Below are 24691 nucleotides of genomic sequence, written 5' to 3' on the forward strand. Positions count from 1 at the left end.
ATACATCCCACCCTATGTGTGCATACTGGCAATATTCCCACCCTATGTGTGCATACTGGCAATACATCCCACCCTATGTGTGCATACTGGCAATAATCCCACCCTATGTGTGCATACTGGCAATACATCCCACCCTATGTGTGCATACTGGCAATACATCCCACCCTATGTGTGCATACTGGTAATACATCCCACCCTATGTGTGCATACTGGCAATACATCCCACCCTATGTGTGCATACTGGCAATACATTCCACCCTATGTGTGCATACTGGCAATAATCCCACCCTATGTGTGCATACTGGCAATACATCCCACCCTATGTGTGCATACTGGTAATACATCCCGTCCTATGTGTGCATACTGGCAATAAATCCCACCCTATGTGTGCATACTGGTAATACATCCCACCCTATGTGTGCATACTGGCAATACATCCCACCCTATGTGTGCATACTGGCAATACATCCCACTCTATGTGTGCATACTGGCAATACATCCCACCCTATGTGTGCATACTGGCAATAAATCCCACCCTATGTGTGCATACTGGTAATACATCCCACCCTATGTGTGCATACTGGCAATAATCCCACCCTATGTGTGCATACTGGCAATACATCCCACCCTATGTGTGCATACTGGTAATACATCCCACCCTATGTGTGCATACTGGCAATACATCCCACCCTATGTGTGCATACTGGCAATACATCCCATCCTATGTGTGCATACTGGCAATAAATCCCACCCTATGTGTGCATACTGGCAATACATCCCACCCTATGTGTGCATACTGGCAATACATCCCATCCTATGTGTGCATACTGGCAATAAATCCCACCCTATGTGTGCATACTGGCAATACATCCCACCCTATGTGTGCATACTAGCAATACATCCCACCCTATGTGTGCATACTGGCAATACATCCCACCCTATGTGTGCATACTGGCAATACATCCCGTCCTATGTGTGCATACTGGCAATACATCCCACCCTATGTGTGCATACTGGCAATACATCCCACCCTATGTGTGCATACTAGCAATACATCCGACCCTATGTGTGTATACTGGCAATACATCCCGTCCTATGTGTGCATACTGGCAACACATCCCACCCTATGTGTGCATACTGGCAACACATCCCACCCTATGTGTGCATACTGGCAATACATCCCACCCTATGTGTGCATACTAGCAATACATCCCACCCTATGTGTGCATACCAGCAACACATCCCACCCTATGTGTGCATACCAGCAATACATCCCACCCTATTGTGCATACTAGCAATACATCCCACCCTATGTGTGCATACTGGCAATACATCCCACCCTATGTGTGCATACTGGCAATACATCCCGTCCTATGTGTGCATACTAGCAATACATCCCACCCTATGTGTGCATACTGGCAATACATCCCACCCTATGTGTGCATACTGGCAATACATCCCACCCTATGTGTGCATACTGGCAATACATCCCACCCTATGTGTGCATACTGGCAATACATCCCACCCTATGTGTGCATACTGGCAATACATCCCACCCTATGTGTGCATACTGGTAATACATCCCACCCTATGTGTGCATACTGGCAATACATCCCGTCCTATGTGTGCATACTAGCAATACATCCCACCCTATGTGTGCATACTGGCAACACATCCCACCCTATGTGTGCATACTGGCAATACATCCCACCCTATGTGTGCATACTAGCAATACATCCCACCCTATGTGTGCATACCAGCAACACATCCCACCCTATGTGTGCATACTGGCAATACATCCCACCCTATTGTGCATACTAGCAATACATCCCACCCTATGTGTGCATACTGGCAATACATCCCACCCTATGTGTGCATACTGGCAATACATCCCACCCTATGTGTGCATACTGGCAATACATCCCGTCCTATGTGTGCATACTAGCAATACATCCCACCCTATGTGTGCATACTGGCAATACATCCCACCCTATGTGTGCATACTGGCAATACATCCCACCCTATGTGTGCATACTGGCAATACATCCCACCCTATGTGTGCATACTGGCAATACATCCCACCCTATGTGTGCATACTGGTAATACATCCCACCCTATGTGTGCATACTGGCAATACATCCCACCCTATGTGTGCATACTGGCAATACATCCCACCTTATGTGTGCATACTGGTAATAAATCCCACCCTATGTGTGTATACTGGTAATACATCCCGCCCTATGTGTATATACTGGCAATACATCCCACCCTATGTGTGTATACTGGCAATAACCCCACCCTATGTGTGTATACTGGTAATACATCCCACCTTATGTGTGCATACTGGCAATACATCCCACCCTATGTGTGCATACTGGTAATACATCCCACCCTATGTGTGCATACTGGTAATACATCCCACCCTATATGTGCATACTGTCAATACATCCCATCCTATGTGTGCATACTGGCAATAAATCCCACCCTATGTGTGTATACTGGCAATACATCCCACCCTATGTGTGTATACTGGCAATACATCCCACCCTATGTGTGCATACTGGCAATACATCCCACCCTATGTGTGCATACTGGCAATATTCCCACCCTATGTGTGCATACTGGCAATACATCCCACCCTATGTGTGCATACTGGCAATAATCCCACCCTATGTGTGCATACTGGCAATACATCCCACCCTATGTGTGCATACTGGCAATACATCCCACCCTATGTGTGCATACTGGTAATACATCCCACCCTATGTGTGCATACTGGCAATACATCCCACCCTATGTGTGCATACTGGCAATACATTCCACCCTATGTGTGCATACTGGCAATAATCCCACCCTATGTGTGCATACTGGCAATACATCCCACCCTATGTGTGCATACTGGTAATACATCCCGTCCTATGTGTGCATACTGGCAATAAATCCCACCCTATGTGTGCATACTGGTAATACATCCCACCCTATGTGTGCATACTGGCAATACATCCCACCCTATGTGTGCATACTGGCAATACATCCCACTCTATGTGTGCATACTGGCAATACATCCCACCCTATGTGTGCATACTGGCAATAAATCCCACCCTATGTGTGCATACTGGTAATACATCCCACCCTATGTGTGCATACTGGCAATAATCCCACCCTATGTGTGCATACTGGCAATACATCCCACCCTATGTGTGCATACTGGTAATACATCCCACCCTATGTGTGCATACTGGCAATACATCCCACCCTATGTGTGCATACTGGCAATACATCCCACTCTATGTGTGCATACTGGCAATACATCCCACCCTATGTGTGCATACTGGCAATAAATCCCACCCTATGTGTGCATACTGGTAATACATCCCACCCTATGTGTGCATACTGGCAATACATCCCACCCTATGTGTGCATACTGGCAATAAATCCCACCCTATGTGTGCATACTGGTAATACATCCCACCCTATGTGTGCATACTGGCAATAATCCCACCCTATGTGTGCATACTGGCAATACATCCCATCCTATGTGTGCATACTGGCAATAAATCCCACCCTATGTGTGCATACTGGTAATACATCCCACCCTATGTGTGCATACTGGCAATAATCCCACCCTATGTGTGCATACTGGCAATACATCCCACCCTATGTGTGTATACTGGCAATAATCCCACCCTATGTGTGCATACTGGTAATACATCCCACCCTATGTGTACATACTGGCAATACATCCCACCCTATGCGTGCATACTGGCAATACATCCCACCCTATGTGTGCATACTGGCAATACATCCCACCCTATGTGTGCATACTGGCAATACATCCCACCCTATGTGTGCATACTGGCAATACATCCCACCCTATGTGTGCATACTGGCAATACATCCCACCCTATGTGTGCATACTGGCAATACATCCCACCCTATGTGTGCATACTGGCAATAATCCCACCCTATGTGTGCATACTGGCAATACATCCCACCCTATGTGTGTATACTGGCAATAATCCCACCCTATGTGTGCATACTGGCAATACATCCCACCCTATGTGTGCATACTGGCAATACATCCCATCCTATGTGTGCATACTGGCAATACATCCCATCCTATGTGTGCATACTGGCAATACATCCCACCCTATGTGTGCATACTGGCAATACATCCCACCCTATGTGTGCATACTGGCAATAAATCCCACCCTATGTGTGCATACTAGCAATACATCCCACCCTATGTGTGCATACTGGCAATACATCCCACCCTATGTGTGCATACTGGTAATACATCCCACCCTATGTGTGCATGCTGGCAATACATCCCACCCTATGTGTGCATACTAGCAACACATCCCACCCTATGTGTGCATACTGGCAATACATCCCACCCTATGTGTGCATACTAGCAACACATCCCACCCTATGTGTGCATACTGGCAATACATCCCACCCTATGTGTGCATACTGGTAATACATCCCACCCTATGTGTGTATACTGGCAATAATCCCACCCTATGTGTGCATACTGGCAATACATCCCACCCTATGTGTGTATACTGGAAATAATCCCACCCTATGTGTGCATACTGGCAATACATCCCATTCTATGTGTGCATACTAGCAACACATCCCACCCTATGTGTGCATACTGGCAACACATCCCACCCTATGTGTGCATACTGGCAATACATCCCACCCTATGTGTGCATACTGGCAATACATCCCACCCTATGTGTGCATACTGGCAATACATCCCACCCTATGTGTGCATACTGGTAATACATCCCACCCTATGTGTGCATACTGGTAATACATCCCATCCTATGTGTGCATACTGGCAATACATCCCACCCTATGTGTGCATACTGGCAATACATCCCACCCTATGTGTGCATACTGGCAATACATCCCACCCTATTTGTGCATACTAGCAACACATCCCACCCTATGTGTGCATACTGGCAATACATCCCATCCTATGTGTGCATACTGGCAATACATCCCACCCTATGTGTGCATACTAGTAATACATCCCACCCTATGTGTGCATACTGGCAATACATCCCACCCTATGTGTGCATACTGGCAATACATCCCACCCTATGTGTGCATACTGGTAATACATCCCACCCTATGTGTGCATACTGGCAATACATCCCACCCTATGTGTGCATACCAGCAACACATCCCACCCTATGTGTGCATACTGGCAATACATCCCACCCTATGTGTGCATACTGGCAATACATCCCACCCTATGTGTGCATACTGGCAATACATCCCGTCATATGTGTGCATACTAGCAATACATCCCATCCTATGTGTGTATACTGGTAATACATCCCACCTTATGTGTGCATACTGGCAATACATCCCACCCTATATGTGCATACTGGCAATACATCCCACCCTATGTGTGTATACTGGCAATACATCCCACCCTATGTGTGCATACTGGCAATACATCCCACCCTATGTGTGTATACTGGCAATACATCCCACCCTATATGTGCATACTGGCAATACATCCCACCCTATGTGTGCATACTGGCAATACATCCCACCCTATGTGTGCATACTGGCAATACTTCCCACCCTATGTGTGCCTACTGGCAATACATCCCACCCTATGTGTGCATACTGGCAATACATCCCATCCTATGTGTGCATACTGGCAATAAATCCCACCCTATGTGTGCATACTGGCAATACATCCCACCCTATGTGTGCATACTGGCAATACATCCCACCCTATGTGTGCATACTGGTAATACATCCCACCCTATGTGTGCATACTGGCAATACATCCCGTCCTATGTGTGCATACTAGCAATACATCCCACCCTATGTGTGCATACTGGCAACACATCCCACCCTATGTGTGCATACTGGCAATACATCCCACCCTATGTGTGCATACTAGCAATACATCCCACCCTATGTGTGCATACCAGCAACACATCCCACCCTATGTGTGCATACTGGCAATACATCCCACCCTATTGTGCATACTAGCAATACATCCCACCCTATGTGTGCATACTGGCAATACATCCCACCCTATGTGTGCATACTGGCAATACATCCCACCCTATGTGTGCATACTGGCAATACATCCCGTCCTATGTGTGCATACTAGCAATACATCCCACCCTATGTGTGCATACTGGCAATACATCCCACCCTATGTGTGCATACTGGCAATACATCCCACCCTATGTGTGCATACTGGCAATACATCCCACCCTATGTGTGCATACTGGCAATACATCCCACCCTATGTGTGCATACTGGTAATACATCCCACCCTATGTGTGCATACTGGCAATACATCCCACCCTATGTGTGCATACTGGCAATACATCCCACCTTATGTGTGCATACTGGTAATAAATCCCACCCTATGTGTGTATACTGGTAATACATCCCGCCCTATGTGTATATACTGGCAATACATCCCACCCTATGTGTGTATACTGGCAATAACCCCACCCTATGTGTGTATACTGGTAATACATCCCACCTTATGTGTGCATACTGGCAATACATCCCACCCTATGTGTGCATACTGGTAATACATCCCACCCTATGTGTGCATACTGGTAATACATCCCACCCTATATGTGCATACTGTCAATACATCCCATCCTATGTGTGCATACTGGCAATAAATCCCACCCTATGTGTGTATACTGGCAATACATCCCACCCTATGTGTGTATACTGGCAATACATCCCACCCTATGTGTGCATACTGGCAATACATCCCACCCTATGTGTGCATACTGGCAATATTCCCACCCTATGTGTGCATACTGGCAATACATCCCACCCTATGTGTGCATACTGGCAATAATCCCACCCTATGTGTGCATACTGGCAATACATCCCACCCTATGTGTGCATACTGGCAATACATCCCACCCTATGTGTGCATACTGGTAATACATCCCACCCTATGTGTGCATACTGGCAATACATCCCACCCTATGTGTGCATACTGGCAATACATTCCACCCTATGTGTGCATACTGGCAATAATCCCACCCTATGTGTGCATACTGGCAATACATCCCACCCTATGTGTGCATACTGGTAATACATCCCGTCCTATGTGTGCATACTGGCAATAAATCCCACCCTATGTGTGCATACTGGTAATACATCCCACCCTATGTGTGCATACTGGCAATACATCCCACCCTATGTGTGCATACTGGCAATACATCCCACTCTATGTGTGCATACTGGCAATACATCCCACCCTATGTGTGCATACTGGCAATAAATCCCACCCTATGTGTGCATACTGGTAATACATCCCACCCTATGTGTGCATACTGGCAATAATCCCACCCTATGTGTGCATACTGGCAATACATCCCACCCTATGTGTGCATACTGGTAATACATCCCACCCTATGTGTGCATACTGGTAATACATCCCACCCTATGTGTGCATACTGGCAATACATCCCACCCTATGTGTGCATACTGGCAATACATCCCACTCTATGTGTGCATACTGGCAATACATCCCACCCTATGTGTGCATACTGGCAATAAATCCCACCCTATGTGTGCATACTGGTAATACATCCCACCCTATGTGTGCATACTGGCAATACATCCCACCCTATGTGTGCATACTGGCAATAAATCCCACCCTATGTGTGCATACTGGTAATACATCCCACCCTATGTGTGCATACTGGCAATAATCCCACCCTATGTGTGCATACTGGCAATACATCCCATCCTATGTGTGCATACTGGCAATAAATCCCACCCTATGTGTGCATACTGGTAATACATCCCACCCTATGTGTGCATACTGGCAATAATCCCACCCTATGTGTGCATACTGGCAATACATCCCACCCTATGTGTGTATACTGGCAATAATCCCACCCTATGTGTGCATACTGGTAATACATCCCACCCTATGTGTACATACTGGCAATACATCCCACCCTATGCGTGCATACTGGCAATACATCCCACCCTATGTGTGCATACTGGCAATACATCCCACCCTATGTGTGCATACTGGCAATACATCCCACCCTATGTGTGCATACTGGCAATACATCCCACCCTATGTGTGCATACTGGCAATACATCCCACCCTATGTGTGCATACTGGCAATACATCCCACCCTATGTGTGCATACTGGCAATAATCCCACCCTATGTGTGCATACTGGCAATACATCCCACCCTATGTGTGTATACTGGCAATAATCCCACCCTATGTGTGCATACTGGCAATACATCCCACCCTATGTGTGCATACTGGCAATACATCCCATCCTATGTGTGCATACTGGCAATACATCCCATCCTATGTGTGTGCATACTGGCAATACATCCCACCCTATGTGTGCATACTGGCAATACATCCCACCCTATGTGTGCATACTGGCAATAAATCCCACCCTATGTGTGCATACTAGCAATACATCCCACCCTATGTGTGCATACTGGCAATACATCCCACCCTATGTGTGCATACTGGTAATACATCCCACCCTATGTGTGCATGCTGGCAATACATCCCACCCTATGTGTGCATACTAGCAACACATCCCACCCTATGTGTGCATACTGGCAATACATCCCACCCTATGTGTGCATACTAGCAACACATCCCACCCTATGTGTGCATACTGGCAATACATCCCACCCTATGTGTGCATACTGGTAATACATCCCACCCTATGTGTGTATACTGGCAATAATCCCACCCTATGTGTGCATACTGGCAATACATCCCACCCTATGTGTGTATACTGGAAATAATCCCACCCTATGTGTGCATACTGGCAATACATCCCATTCTATGTGTGCATACTAGCAACACATCCCACCCTATGTGTGCATACTGGCAACACATCCCACCCTATGTGTGCATACTGGCAACACATCCCACCCTATGTGTGCATACTGGCAATACATCCCACCCTATGTGTGCATACTGGCAATACATCCCACCCTATGTGTGCATACTGGTAATACATCCCACCCTATGTGTGCATACTGGTAATACATCCCATCCTATGTGTGCATACTGGCAATACATCCCACCCTATGTGTGCATACTGGCAATACATCCCACCCTATGTGTGCATACTGGCAATACATCCCACCCTATTTGTGCATACTAGCAACACATCCCACCCTATGTGTGCATACTGGCAATACATCCCATCCTATGTGTGCATACTGGCAATACATCCCACCCTATGTGTGCATACTAGTAATACATCCCACCCTATGTGTGCATACTGGCAATACATCCCACCCTATGTGTGCATACTGGCAATACATCCCACCCTATGTGTGCATACTGGTAATACATCCCACCCTATGTGTGCATACTGGCAATACATCCCACCCTATGTGTGCATACCAGCAACACATCCCACCCTATGTGTGCATACCGGCAATACATCCCACCCTATGTGTGCATACTGGCAATACATCCCACCCTATGTGTGCATACTGGCAATACATCCCGTCATATGTGTGCATACTAGCAATACATCCCATCCTATGTGTGTATACTGGTAATACATCCCACCTTATGTGTGCATACTGGCAATACATCCCACCCTATATGTGCATACTGGCAATACATCCCACCCTATGTGTGTATACTGGCAATACATCCCACCCTATGTGTGCATACTGGCAATACATCCCACCCTATGTGTGTATACTGGCAATACATCCCACCCTATATGTGCATACTGGCAATACATCCCACCCTATGTGTGCATACTGGCAATACATCCCACCCTATGTGTGCATACTGGCAATACTTCCCACCCTATGTGTGTATACTGGCAATACATCCCACCCTATGTGTGCATACTGGCAATACATCCCATCCTATGTGTGCATACTGGCAATAAATCCCACCCTATGTGTGCATACTGGCAATACATCCCACCCTATGTGTGCATACTGGCAATACATCCCATCCTATGTGTGCATACTGGCAATAAATCCCACCCTATGTGTGCATACTGGCAATACATCCCACCCTATGTGTGCATACTGGCAATACATCCCACCCTATGTGTGCATACTAGCAACACATCCCACCCTATGTGTGCATACTGGCAATACATCCCACCCTATGTGTGCATACTAGCAACACATCCCACCCTATGTGTGCATACTGGCAATACATCCCACCCTATGTGTGCATACTGGTAATACATCCCACCCTATGTGTGTATACTGGCAATAATCCCACCCTATGTGTGCATACTGGCAATACATCCCACCCTATGTGTGCATACTGGCAATACATCCCATCCTATGTGTGCATACTGGCAATAAATCCCACCCTATGTGTGCATACTGGCAATACATCCCACCCTATGTGTGCATACTGGCAATACATCCCACCCTATGTGTGCATACTAGCAACACATCCCACCCTATGTGTGCATACTGGCAATACATCCCACCCTATGTGTGCATACTGGCAACACATCCCACCCTATGTGTGCATACTGGCAATACATCCCACCCTATGTGTGCATACTAGCAACACATCCCACCCTATGTGTGCATACTGGCAATACATCCCACCCTATGTGTGCATACTAGCAACACATCCCACCCTATGTGTGCATACTAGCAATACATCCCATCCTATGTGTGTATACTGGTAATACATCCCACCTTATGTGTGCATACTGGCAATACATCCCACCCTATGTGTGTATACTGGCAATACATCCCATCCTATGTGTGCATACTGGCAGTGGCAATACATCCCACCCTATGTGTGCATACTGGTAATACATCCCACCCTATGTGTGCATACTGGTAATACATCCCACCCTATGTGTGCATACTGGCAATACATCCCACCCTATGTGTGCATACTGGCAATACATCCCATCCTATGTGTGCATACTGGCAATACATCCCATCCTATGTGTGCATACTGGCAATAAATCCCACCCTATGTGTGCATACTGGTAATACATCCCACCCTATGTGTGCATACTGGCAATACATCCCATCCTATGTGTGCATACTGGTAATACATCCCACCCTATGTGTGTATACTGGCAATACATCCCACCCTATGTGTGTATACTGGCAATACATCCCACCCTATGTGTGCATACTAGCAATACATCCCACCCTATGTGTGCATACTGGTAATACATCCCACCCTATGTGTGCATACTAGCAATACATCCCACCCTATGTGTGCATACTGGCAATACATCCCACCCTATGTGTGCATACTAGCAATACATCCCACCCTATGTGTGCATACTGGCAATACATCCCACCCTATGTGTGTATACTGGTAATAAATCCCACCCTATGTGTGCATACTAGCAATACATCCCACCTTATGTGTGCATACTGGCAATACATCCCACCCTATGTGTGTATACTGGTAATAAATCCCACCCTATGTGTGTATACTGGTAATACATCCCACCCTATGTGTGCATACTGGCAATACATCCCATCCTATGTGTGCATACTGGTAATACATCCCACCCTATGTGTGCATACTAGCAATACATCCCACCCTATGTGTGCATACTGGCAATACATCCCATCCTATGTGTGCATACTGGCAATACATCCCACCCTATGTGTGCATACTGGCAATACATCCCACCCTATGTGTGTATACTAGCAATACATCCCACCCTATGTGTGCATACTGGCAATAAATCGCACCCTATGTGTGCATACTAGCAATACATCCCACCCTATGTGTGCATAGTGGAAATACATCCCACCCTATGTGTGCATACTGGCAATACATCCCACCCTATGTGTGCATACTGGCAATACATCCCACCTTATGTGTGCATACTGGTAATACATCCCACCCTATGTGTGCATACTGGTAATACATCCCACCCTATGTGTGCATACTGGCAATACATCCCACCCTATGTGTGTATACTGGCAATACATCCCATCCTATGTGTGCATACTTGCAATACATCCCACCCTATGTGTGCATACTGGCAATACATCCCACCCTATGTGTGTATACTAGCAATACATCCCACCCTATGTGTGCATACTGGCAATAAATCGCACCCTATGTGTGCATACTAGCAATACATCCCACCCTATGTGTGCATAGTGGAAATACATCCCACCCTATGTGTGCATACTGGCAATACATCCCACCCTATGTGTGCATACTGGCAATACATCCCATCCTATGTGTGCATACTGGCAATACATCCCACCCTATGTGTGTATACTGGCAATACATCCCACCCTATGTGTGCATACTGGCAATAATCCCACCCTATGTGTGCATACTGGTAATACATCCCATCCTATGTGTGTATACTGGCAATAATCCCACCCTATGTGTGCATACTGGTAATACATCCCACCCTATGTGTGCATACTGGTAATACATCCCACCCTATGTGTGCATACTGGTAATACATACCGTCCTATGTGTGCATACTGGCAATAAATCCCACCCTATGTGTGCATACTGGTAATACATCCCACCCTATGTGTGCATACTGGCAATACATCCCACCCTATGTGTGCATACTGGCAATACATCCCACTCTATGTGTGCATACTGGCAATACATCCCACCCTATGTGTGTATACTGGCAATAATCCCACCCTATGTGTGCATACTGGTAATACATCCCACCCTATGTGTACATACTGGCAATACATCCCACCCTATGTGTGCATACTGGCAATACATCCCACCCTATGTGTGCATACTGGCAATACATCCCACCCTATGTGTGCATACTGGTAATACATCCCACCCTATGTGTGCATACTGGCAATAATCCCACCCTATGTGTGCATACTGGCAATACATCCCACCCTATGTGTGCATACTGGTAATACATCCCACCCTATGTGTGCATACTGGCAATACATCCCACCCTATGTGTGCATACTGGCAATACATCCCACTCTATGTGTGCATACTGGCAATACATCCCACCCTATGTGTGCATACTGGCAATAAATCCCACCCTATGTGTGCATACTGGTAATACATCCCACCCTATGTGTGCATACTGGCAATACATCCCACCCTATGTGTGCATACTGGCAATAAATCCCACCCTATGTGTGCATACTGGTAATACATCCCACCCTATGTGTGCATACTGGCAATAATCCCACCCTATGTGTGCATACTGGCAATACATCCCATCCTATGTGTGCATACTGGCAATAAATCCCACCCTATGTGTGCATACTGGTAATACATCCCACCCTATGTGTGCATACTGGCAATAATCCCACCCTATGTGTGCATACTGGCAATACATCCCACCCTATGTGTGTATACTGGCAATAATCCCACCCTATGTGTGCATACTGGTAATACATCCCACCCTATGTGTACATACTGGCAATACATCCCACCCTATGTGTGCATACTGGCAATACATCCCACCCTATGTGTGCATACTGGCAATACATCCCACCCTATGTGTGCATACTGGCAATACATCCCACCCTATGTGTGCATACTGGCAATACATCCCACCCTATGTGTGCATACTGGCAATACATCCCACCCTATGTGTGCATACTGGCAATACATCCCACCCTATGTGTGCATACTGGCAATAATCCCACCCTATGTGTGCATACTGGCAATACATCCCACCCTATGTGTGTATACTGGCAATAATCCCACCCTATGTGTGCATACTGGCAATACATCCCACCCTATGTGTGCATACTGGCAATACATCCCATCCTATGTGTGCATACTGGCAATACATCCCACCCTATGTGTGCATACTAGTAATACATCCCACCCTATGTGTGCATACTGGCAATACATCCCACCCTATGTGTGCATACTGGCAATACATCCCACCCTATGTGTGCATACTGGTAATACATCCCACCCTATGTGTGCATACTGGCAATACATCCCACCCTATGTGTGCATACCAGCAACACATCCCACCCTATGTGTGCATACTGGCAATACATCCCACCCTATGTGTGCATACTGGCAATACATCCCACCCTATGTGTGCATACTGGCAATACATCCCACCCTATGTGTGCATACTGGCAATACATCCCGTCCTATGTGTGCATACTAGCAATACATCCCATCCTATGTGTGTATACTGGTAATACATCCCACCTTATGTGTGCATACTGGCAATACATCCCACCCTATATGTGCATACTGGCAATACATCCCACCCTATGTGTGTATACTGGCAATACATCCCACCCTATGTGTGCATACTGGCAATACATCCCACCCTATGTGTGTATACTGGCAATACATCCCACCCTATATGTGCATACTGGCAATACATCCCACCCTATGTGTGCATACTGGCAATACATCCCACCCTATGTGTGCATACTGGCAATACATCCCACCCTATGTGTGTATACTGGCAATACATCCCACCCTATGTGTGCATACTGGCAATACATCCCATCCTATGTGTGCATACTGGCAATAAATCCCACCCTATGTGTGCATACTGGCAATACATCCCACCCTATGTGTGCATACTGGCAATACATCCCATCCTATGTGTGCATACTGGCAATAAATCCCACCCTATGTGTGCATACTGGTAATACATCCCACCCTATGTGTGCATACTGGCAATACATCCCATCCTATGTGTGCATACTGGTAATACATCCCACCCTATGTGTGTATACTGGCAATACATCCCACCCTATGTGTGTATACTGGCAATACATCCCACCCTATGTGTGCATACTAGCAATACATCCCACCCTATGTGTGCATACTGGTAATACATCCCACCCTATGTGTGCATACTAGCAATACATCCCACCCTATGTGTGCATACTGGCAATACATCCCACCCTATGTGTGCATACTAGCAATACATCCCACCCTATGTGTGCATACTGGCAATACATCCCACCCTATGTGTGCATACTGGCAATACATCCCACCCTATGTGTGCATACTGGCAATACATCCCATCCTATGTGTGCATAGTGGCAATAAATCCCACCCTATGTGTGCATACTGGTAATACATCCCACCCTATGCGTGCATACTGTCAATACATCCCGTCCTATGTGTGCATACTGGCAATACATCCCACCCTATGTGTGTATACTGGTAATACATCCCACCCTATGTGTGCATACTGGCAATACATCCCACCCTATGTGTGCATACTGGCAATACATCCCACCCTATGTGTGCATACTGGTAATACATCCCACCCTATGCGTGCATACTGTCAATACATCCCGTCCTATGTGTGCATACTGGTAATACATCCCACCCTATGTGTGCATAGTGGAAATACATCCCACCCTATGTGTGTATACTGGTAATACATCCCACCCTATGTGTGCATACTGGCAATACATCCCACCCTATGTGTGCATACTAGCAATACATCCCACCCTATGTGTGCATACTGGCAATACATCCCACCCTATGTGTGCATACTGGCAATACATCCCACCCTATGTGTGTATACTGGTAATAAATCCCACCCTATGTGTGTATACTGGTAATACATCCCACCCTATGTGTGCATACTGGCAATACATCCCATCCTATGTGTGCATACTGGTAATACATCCCACCCTATGTGTGCATACTGGCAATACATCCCACCCTATGTGTGCATACTGGCAATACATCCCACCCTATGTGTGTATACTGGTAATAAATCCCACCCTATGTGTGTATACTGGTAATACATCCCACCCTATGTGTGTATACTGGTAATAAATCCCACCCTATGTGTGTATACTGGTAATACATCCCACCCTATGTGTGCATACTGGCAATAAATCCCACCCTATGTGTGTATACTGGTAATACATCCCACCCTATGTGTGCATACTGGCAATACATCCCACCCTATGTGTGCATACTGGCAATACATCCCACCCTATGTGTGTATACTGGTAATAAATCCCACCCTATGTGTGCATACTAGCAATACATCCCACCTTATGTGTGCATACTGGCAATACATCCCACCCTATGTGTGTATACTGGTAATAAATCCCACCCTATGTGTGTATACTGGTAATACATCCCACCCTATGTGTGCATACTGGTAATACATCCCACCCTATGTGTGCATACTGGCAATACATCCCACCCTATGTGTGCATACTGGCAATACATCCCACCCTATGTGTGCATACTGGCAATACATCCCACCCTATGTGTGCATACTGGCAATACATCCCACCTTATGTGTGCATACTGGTAATACATCCCACCCTATGTGTGCATACTGGTAATACATCCCACCCTATGTGTGCATACTGGCAATACATCCCACCCTATGTGTGTATACTGGCAATACATCCCACCCTATGTGTGCATACTGGCAATACATCCCATCCTATGTGTGCATACTGGCAATACATCCCACCCTATGTGTGCATACTGGCAATACATCCCACCCTATGTGTGCATACTGGCAATACATCCCACCCTATGTGTGTATACTAGCAATACATCCCACCCTATGTGTGCATACTGGCAATAAATCGCACCCTATGTGTGCATACTAGCAATACATCCCACCCTATGTGTGCATAGTGGAAATACATCCCACCCTATGTGTGCATACTGGCAATACATCCCACCCTATGTGTGCATACTAGCAATACATCCCACCCTATGTGTGCATAGTGGAAATACATCCCACCCTATGTGTGCATACTGGCAATACATCCCACCCTATGTGTGCATACTGGCAATACATCCCACCTTATGTGTGCATACTGGTAATACATCCCACCCTATGTGTGCATACTGGTAATACATCCCACCCTATGTGTGCATACTGGCAATACATCCCACCCTATGTGTGTATACTGGCAATACATCCCACCCTATGTGTGCACACTGGCAATACATCCCATCCTATGTGTGCATACTTGCAATACATCCCACCCTATGTGTGCATACTGGCAATACATCCCACCCTATGTGTGTATACTAGCAATACATCCCACCCTATGTGTGCATACTGGCAATAAATCGCACCCTATGTGTGCATACTAGCAATACATCCCACCCTATGTGTGCATAGTGGAAATACATCCCACCCTATGTGTGCATACTGGCAATACATCCCACCCTATGTGTGCATACTGGCAATACATCCCATCCTATGTGTGCATACTGGCAATACATCCCACCCTATGTGTGCATACTGGCAACACATCCCACCCTATGTGTGCATACTGGCAATACATCCCACCCTATATGTGCATACTGGCAATACATCCCACCCTATGTGTGCATACTGGCAATACATCCCACCCTATGTGTGCATACTGGCAATAAATCCCACCCTATGTGTTATTTGTTATTATATCATCGCCGATTGATTGCTACATAAATCTACCGCAGTCACGATGAAGAAACATTTATATACGTATTGTTGTGTATTACCCAGATTTACGTAACCAACGTCAACGTACAGCTTTGCGAAGTATGCCGCCATGAGCGATCCCAGGAGAGGGCCCCCGATGGACAGCGTTTGTACTATTCCTAATGGAAAGAAGAGAATTTACTAAGACACAAGTATTTATCTCCTGCTACACAATGACATCACCGGGTCACATTCTGCCTTCTATGCCGCAATACAGGGCACATATTACGTTACAGATATTATATACTGTATGTTATCATAATGCATTTCTATGTGTTATCCACCTGGGAGAGAAGTGTCAGGAGCGCTCATGGTGCCCTAACTATTCATTATTGAGGGCAGCTTGGTCCCGGATAATTAAGTATTCACCCCGCTGTGAGTTGCAGTGGAGGACACTAGAATACCAGAGCTATGTAGTATTGCTCCAGTTGCTAAACCGCTGCTCCAAAAATCCCAAACACTGTCACCGCTAATTACTGCCGAGCATTGTGCGCATGTGTGAGGGAGGAACGCTGGATGCACTGCGGTGCTTCTTCCAATAGGACACAGCAGGGGACCGGGGACTAACGTCATCTGAAGAGGGGTCAGTTATCCCACACACACTCCTAAAACTATCAGTGATCAGTGTTTGTGGAATTTGCGTAAAGGGCCTGAAACTTAGAACCGTTGGAAGATGAGCGCACTACGGCACAGACTTCACTTATTCGGTTCTATGCCCTCTCCCAAAGATGGATGCCGAGATCTCTACTAAGCATGTGCAGGGGCCATCTTGATCTTTACTGTATACAATGACGTGGTGGGAGACAGAAGCTCCATCACCAATGTACATGCAACAGTGAGTACAGCTGTACCTGCTATCGATCCATAAACCAACACCACTGGATAAGTAACTGGGCGGCTCATAGTGTGAGATATCTGCTGGTGTGTGCCTATATAACTCTGCTCCTTCACCAGTGTGCATGTAAGAGTGAGTACGTCTGTACCTGCTATCTATCAATACGCCAATGCCACTGGGTAAGTAACTGGGCAGCTCATAGTGTGAGACATCTGCTGGTGTGTGCCTATATTACTCTGCTCCTTCACCAGTGTGCATGTAACAGTGAGTACAGCTGTACCTGCTATCTATCCATAAACCAACATCACTGGGTAAGTAACTGGGCGGCTCATAGTGTGAGACATCTGCTGGTGTGTGCCTATATAACTCTGCTCCTTCACCAGTGTGCATGTAACAGTGAGTACGTCTGTACCTGCTATCTATCAATACGCCAATGCCACTGGGTAAGTAACTGGGCGGCTCATAGTGTGAGACATCTGCTGGTGTGTGCCTATATAACTCTGCTCCTTCACCAGTGTGCATGTAACAGTGAGTACGTCTGTACCTGCTATCTATCAATACGCCAATGCCACTGGGTAAGTAACTGGGCGGCTCATAGTGTAAGACATCTGCTGGTGTGTGCCTATATAACTCTGCTCCTTCACCAGTGTGCATGTAACAGTGAGTACAGCTGTACCTGCTATCTATCCATAAACCAACATCACTGGGTAAGTAACTGGGCGGCTCATAGTGTGAGACACCTGGTGTGTGCCTATATAACTCTGCTCCTTCACCAGTGTGCATGTAACAGTGAGTACAGATGTACCTGCTATCTATCAATACGCCAATGCCACTGGGTAAGTAACTGGGCGGCTCATAGTGTGAGACATCTGCTGGTGTGCGCCTGTATAACTCTGCTGCATCACCAGTGTGCATGTAACAGTGAGTACAGATGTACCTGCTATCTATCAATATGCCAATGCCACTGGGTAGAATCCTGGGCGGCTCATAGTGTGAGACATATGCTGGTGTGTGCATCACCAGTGTGCATGTAACAGTGAGTACGGATGTACCTGCTATCTACCAATTAACCCACACCACTGGGTAAGTAACTGGGCGGCTCATAGTGTGAGACACCCGCTGGTGTGTGCCTATATAACACTGCAGTATCAGCACCTGTATACACGTCATTCCCAACAAAAACATGGCGAAAATATGTGTAACGGGAACATAATGATTAGGACCCTTGTTCTTTCTGCTGCTGGTGGGGTCTCCTGAGCTTCCCCTGGGAGGGATCAGTGGGGTCTCCCACAGTGTATTTGCAGCATCATGTGGGAGGGGGCTCAGCAGTAACGGGAAGAGGAATGTAACGCGCCCCTCTCATATTACTTCTCGCTGTGTAGCGCAGAATTAACCCAAACGCCACTGGATCAAAAAATTACTAAATTTATTATTTTTTAAAGATTTTCCTAAGGAAATGGTCTCTTAATTGTAATTTATTTTAACCATCACAAGATTGTTCTAGTAGAATATATGAATATTTTGTGACTAATAATAATATTATGACAAGCACATCAGCAGATGCTCGTTAAGTCATACTTATTAGTTACCGATGTAAAATGGAGAATTTTCCACTTTTGCATAGTCATCAATGTACGACAGTCCCAGCGGCTCCATTGTGACCTCTCCACATCCTTGTAGAATATTCCCAACAAGAACAAATATCCACATCAAGGACTCTGAGGATCCCGCTGTGCACTCTGTGCAGGGAGAGAGGTGGCTCAGTGGGTAAGTGCTAGCCAAACAACAATTACACTGAGAGGGGAGGGGGGGGGATACTGTACCATCGCCGGAAAGTGCCACCAGTATAGTTGGCAAAGGAACATCTTCACTAGTTACTACTCACACCCCACAGACGTGCGCAGGAAAATTAGCCAAGACTGTCTACTGTAATAGACGTTAAAGTGCGCAGCCCCACATGGCGGTAACGTCTGGCGGCACAATCCCTCCCCTCGTCTCCCCCGAAAAAATGATAAAATATATATTTAAAAAAATAAAATAATTTTAATTCTGGTTACAAAAAATGCTTTATTTCACTGTACTCAGATTATATTAGTGATAAGAGAATTTCTTTCCTTGTTTAATATGATATATAGGGATAAATATCTCTCTCTCCATCCCACCGTATTCCCTGTTACTAGTGTACGGCAGTGTGACCGGTTACTACCGATATATTCTGCAGAGCATCACACCGCCGCCGGAGCAGAGGAAGAGACATGGAAAATACAAAATTATAAAAGGCACCTTCTGAAAACTCGGGGTCCCGGGCGTGGCTCTGACCTGCCACACACAGGTGAGCGTGGGAGGTGTGGGAGGTCATGTTCTGCAATGTGTTGGCCGTTGCTCTCTCATACTGGTAGCTGTGTATTAAGGACAAGAACCTCACGTTATGGTGCAGCCAGAGCTATCCCAATAGGCATTGCTCAATGACAATTAGATAATGATAATACATTTCTTGTTATGTATACTCATTGTTTTACCTCCCAATTAACTGGTCTTGTCATGTGCAGTATTCAACAGATTGAGCGTTCTTTAGTTCCTCGGTAGTAGGTGAGAGAGGTGAAAGTACATGGATGGATGCTGCACCTATTCAATCACATCCCACCGTCACACCAACACATCCATGTACCAGACCCATTCAAAGCAGGAGATGGATCTCTCGAGGCCAACAACCCGTTTGCTGCCTCCAGGCGGTATAGAGCATGTTGCCTACAGTACTACCAGAATGCCAAGTATAGGACATGCTGTCTACTACCGGAATGCCAAGTATAGGACATGCTGTCTACTACCGGAATGCCAAGTATAGGACATGCTGCCTACTACCAGAATGACTAGTATAAGGCATGCTACCTATTACCGGAATGACTAGTATAGGGCATGCTGTCTACTACCGGAATGCCTAGTATAGGGCATGCTGCCTACTACCTGAATGCCTAGTATAGGGCATGCTACCTACTACCGGAGTGACTAGTATAGGACATGCTGCCTACTACCGGAATGTCTAGTATAGGGCATGCTGTCTACTACCGGAATGTCTAGTATAGGGCAAGCTGCCTACTACCAGAATGTCTAGTATAGGGCATGCTGCCTACTACCGGAATGTCTAGTATAGGGCATGCTACCTACTACCGGAATGCCTAGTATAGGGCATGCTGTCTACAACCGGAATGTCTATTATAGGGCATGCTGCCTACTACCAGAATGCCTAGTATAGGGCATGCTGCCTACTACCGGAATGCCTAGTATAGGGCATGCTGCCTACTACTGGAATGTCTAGTATCGGGCATGCTACCTACTACCAGAAAGCCTAGTATAGGACATGCTGCCTACTACTGTAATGACTAGTATAGGGCATGCTATCTACTACCAGAAAGCCTAGTATAGGACATGCTGCCTACTACCAGAATGACTAGTATAGGGCATGCTGCCTACTACTGGAATGCCTAGTATAGGACATGCTGCCTACTACCGGAATGCCTAGTATAGGGCATGCTGCCTACTACTGGAATGTCTAGTATAGATCATGCTACCTACTACTGGAATGCATAGTATAGGGCATGCTACCTACTACCAGAATGCCTAGTATTGGGCATGCTGTCTGCTACCGGAATGCCTAGAATAGGTCATGCTACCTACTACTGGAATGCATAGTATAGGGCATGCTACCTACTACCAGAATGCCTAGTATTGGGCATGCTGCCTGCTACCAGAATGCTTAGTATAGGTCATGCAACCTACTACCGGAATGTCTAGTATAGGGCATGCTGCCTACTACCAGAATGACTAGTATAGGGTATGCTGCTTACTACCGGAATGCCTAGTATTGGGCTTGCTGCCTGCTACCGGAATGCCTAGTATTGGGCATGCTGCCTGCTACCGGAATGCCTAGTATAGGTCATGCAACCTACTACCGGAATGTCTAGTATAGGGCATGCTGCCTACTACCAGAATGACTAGTATAGGGCATGCTGTCTACTACCGGAATGCCTAGTATAGGACATGCTGCCTACTACCGGAATGCCTAGTATAGGGCATGTTGCCTACTACCTGAATGCCTAGTATAAGGGCATGCTACCTACTACCGGAGTGACTAGTATAGGACATGCTGCCTACTACCGGAATGTCTAGTATAGGGCATGCTGCCTACTACCGGAATGTCTAGTATAGGGCATGCTGCCTACTACCGGAATGTCTAGTATAGGGCATGCTACCTACTACCGGAATGCCTAGTATAGGGCATGCTGTCTACAACCAGAATGTCTAGTATAGGCCATGCTGCCTACTACTGGAATGCCTAGTATAGGGCATGCTGCCTACTACCGGAATGCCTAGTATAGGGCATGCTGCCTACTACTGGAATGTCTAGTATCGGGCATGCTACCTACTACCAGAAAGCCTAGTATAGGACATGCTGCCTACTACTGGAATGACTAGTATAGGGCATGCTACCTACTACCAGAAAGCCTAGTATAGGGCATGCGGCCTACTACTGGAATGTCTAGTATAGGGCATGCTGCCTACTACTGGAATGCCTAGTATAGGACATGCTGCCTACTACTGGAATGCCAAGTATAGGGTATGCTGCCTACTACCGGAATGCCTAGCATAGGCCATGCTGCCTACTACTGGAATGTCTAGTATAGGTCATACTACCTACTACTGGAATGCATTGTATAGGGCATGCTACCTACTACCAGAATGCCTAGTATTGGGCATGCTGTCTGCTACAGGAATGCCTAGAATAGGTCATGCTACCTACTACTGGAATGCATAGTATAGGGCATGCTACCTACTACCAGAATGCCTAGTATTGGGCATGCTGCCTGCTACCAGAATGCTTAGTATAGGTCATGCAACCTACTACCGGAATGTCTAGTATAGGGCATGCTGCCTACTACCAGAATGACTAGTATAGGGTATGCTGCCTACTACCGGAATGCCTAGTATTGGGCTTGCTGCCTGCTACCGGAATGCCTAGTATTGGGCATGCTGCCTGCTACCGGAATGCCTAGTATAGGTCATGCAACCTACTACCGGAATGTCTAGTATAAGGCATACTGCCTACTACCGGAATGTCTAGTATAGGGCATGCTACCTACTACCGGAATGCCTAGTATAGGTCATGCAACCTACTACCGGAATGATTAGTATAGGGCATGCTGCCTATTACCGGAATGCCTAGTATAGGGCATGCTACCTACTACCAGAATGCCTAGTATAGGTCATGCAACCTACTACCGGAATGCCTAGTATAGGGCATGCTACATACTATCGGAATGCCTAGTATAGGTCATGCAACCTACTACCGGAATGACTAGTATAGGGCATGCTGCCTACTACTGGAATACCTAGTATAAGGCATGCTGCATACTACCGGAATGTCCAGTGTAGGGCATGCTACCTACTACCGGAATGCCTAGTTTAGGGCATGCTACCTACTACCGGAATGCCTAGTATAGGGCATGCTACCTACTACCGGAATGCCTAATAAAGGGCATGCGGCCTACTACTGGAATGCCTAGTATAGGGCATGCTGCATACTACCGGAATACCTAGTATAGGGCATGCTGCCTACTACCAGAATGCCTAGTATAGGGCATGCTGCCTACTACTGGAATGACTAGTATAGGGCATGCTGCCTACTACCAGAATGTCTAGTATAGGGCATGCTACCTACTACCGGAATGTCCAGTATAGTGCATGCTACCTACTACCGGAATGTCTAGTATAGTTCATGCTACCTACTACCGGAATGCTTAGTATAGGGCATGCTAGCTACTACCAGAATGTCTAGTATAGGGCATGCTACCTACTACCGGAATGCCTAGTATAGGGCATGCTGCCTACTACCGGAATGTCTAGTATAGTTCATGCTACCTACTACCGGAATATCTAGTACCGTTCATGCTACCTACTACCGGAATGCCTAGTATAGGGCATGCTGCCTACTACTGGAATGTCTAGTATAGGGCATGCTGCCTACCACCGGAATGCCTAGTATAGGGCATGCTGCCTACTACTGGAATGTCTAGTATAGTTCATGCTACCTACTACCGGAATGCTTAGTATAGGGCATGCTAGCTACTACCAGAATGTCTAGTATAAGGCATGCTGCCTACTACTGGAATGTCTAGTATTGGGCATGCTGCCTACTACCGGAATTTATAGTATAGGGCATGCTACCTACTACTGGAATGTCTAGTATAGGGCATGCTGCCTACTACCGGAATGTCTAGTAAAGGGCATGTTGCCTACTTCCGGAATTCCTAGTATAGGGCATGCTGCCTACTACCAGAATGCCTAGTATAGGTCATGCTGCCTACTACCGGAATGCCTAGTATAGGGCATGCTGCCTACTACTGGAATG

General features: G+C 46.4%; 1 protein-coding gene across 4 annotated transcripts in view; it reads right to left on the minus strand.

Annotated features, from left to right (window-relative positions):
* Positions 1-24691, minus strand: part of LOC134933874 (solute carrier organic anion transporter family member 1A2-like) — a 279409-nt gene that overhangs the window by 74811 nt on the left and 179907 nt on the right. For 3 of the 4 annotated variants that reach the window (XR_010179767.1, XM_063929412.1, XM_063929411.1), the window contains exons 5-7: positions 20569-20684; positions 19875-20024; positions 17471-17569 (exon numbers count right to left, since the gene is read on the minus strand). Coding sequence is in view for 3 of the 4 variants with exons in the window: in XM_063929412.1 (XP_063785482.1) it covers positions 17471-17569; positions 19875-20024; positions 20569-20684 (365 nt within the window). In the remaining variant the exon portion in view is untranslated. The remainder of the gene's footprint in view (positions 1-17470; positions 17570-19874; positions 20025-20568; positions 20685-24691) is intronic. The other variant, XM_063929413.1, reaches the window with a different exon arrangement.

This window comes from Pseudophryne corroboree, chromosome 6 (assembly GCF_028390025.1).
Source record: "Pseudophryne corroboree isolate aPseCor3 chromosome 6, aPseCor3.hap2, whole genome shotgun sequence".
Lineage (NCBI taxonomy): Eukaryota > Metazoa > Chordata > Amphibia > Anura > Myobatrachidae > Pseudophryne > Pseudophryne corroboree.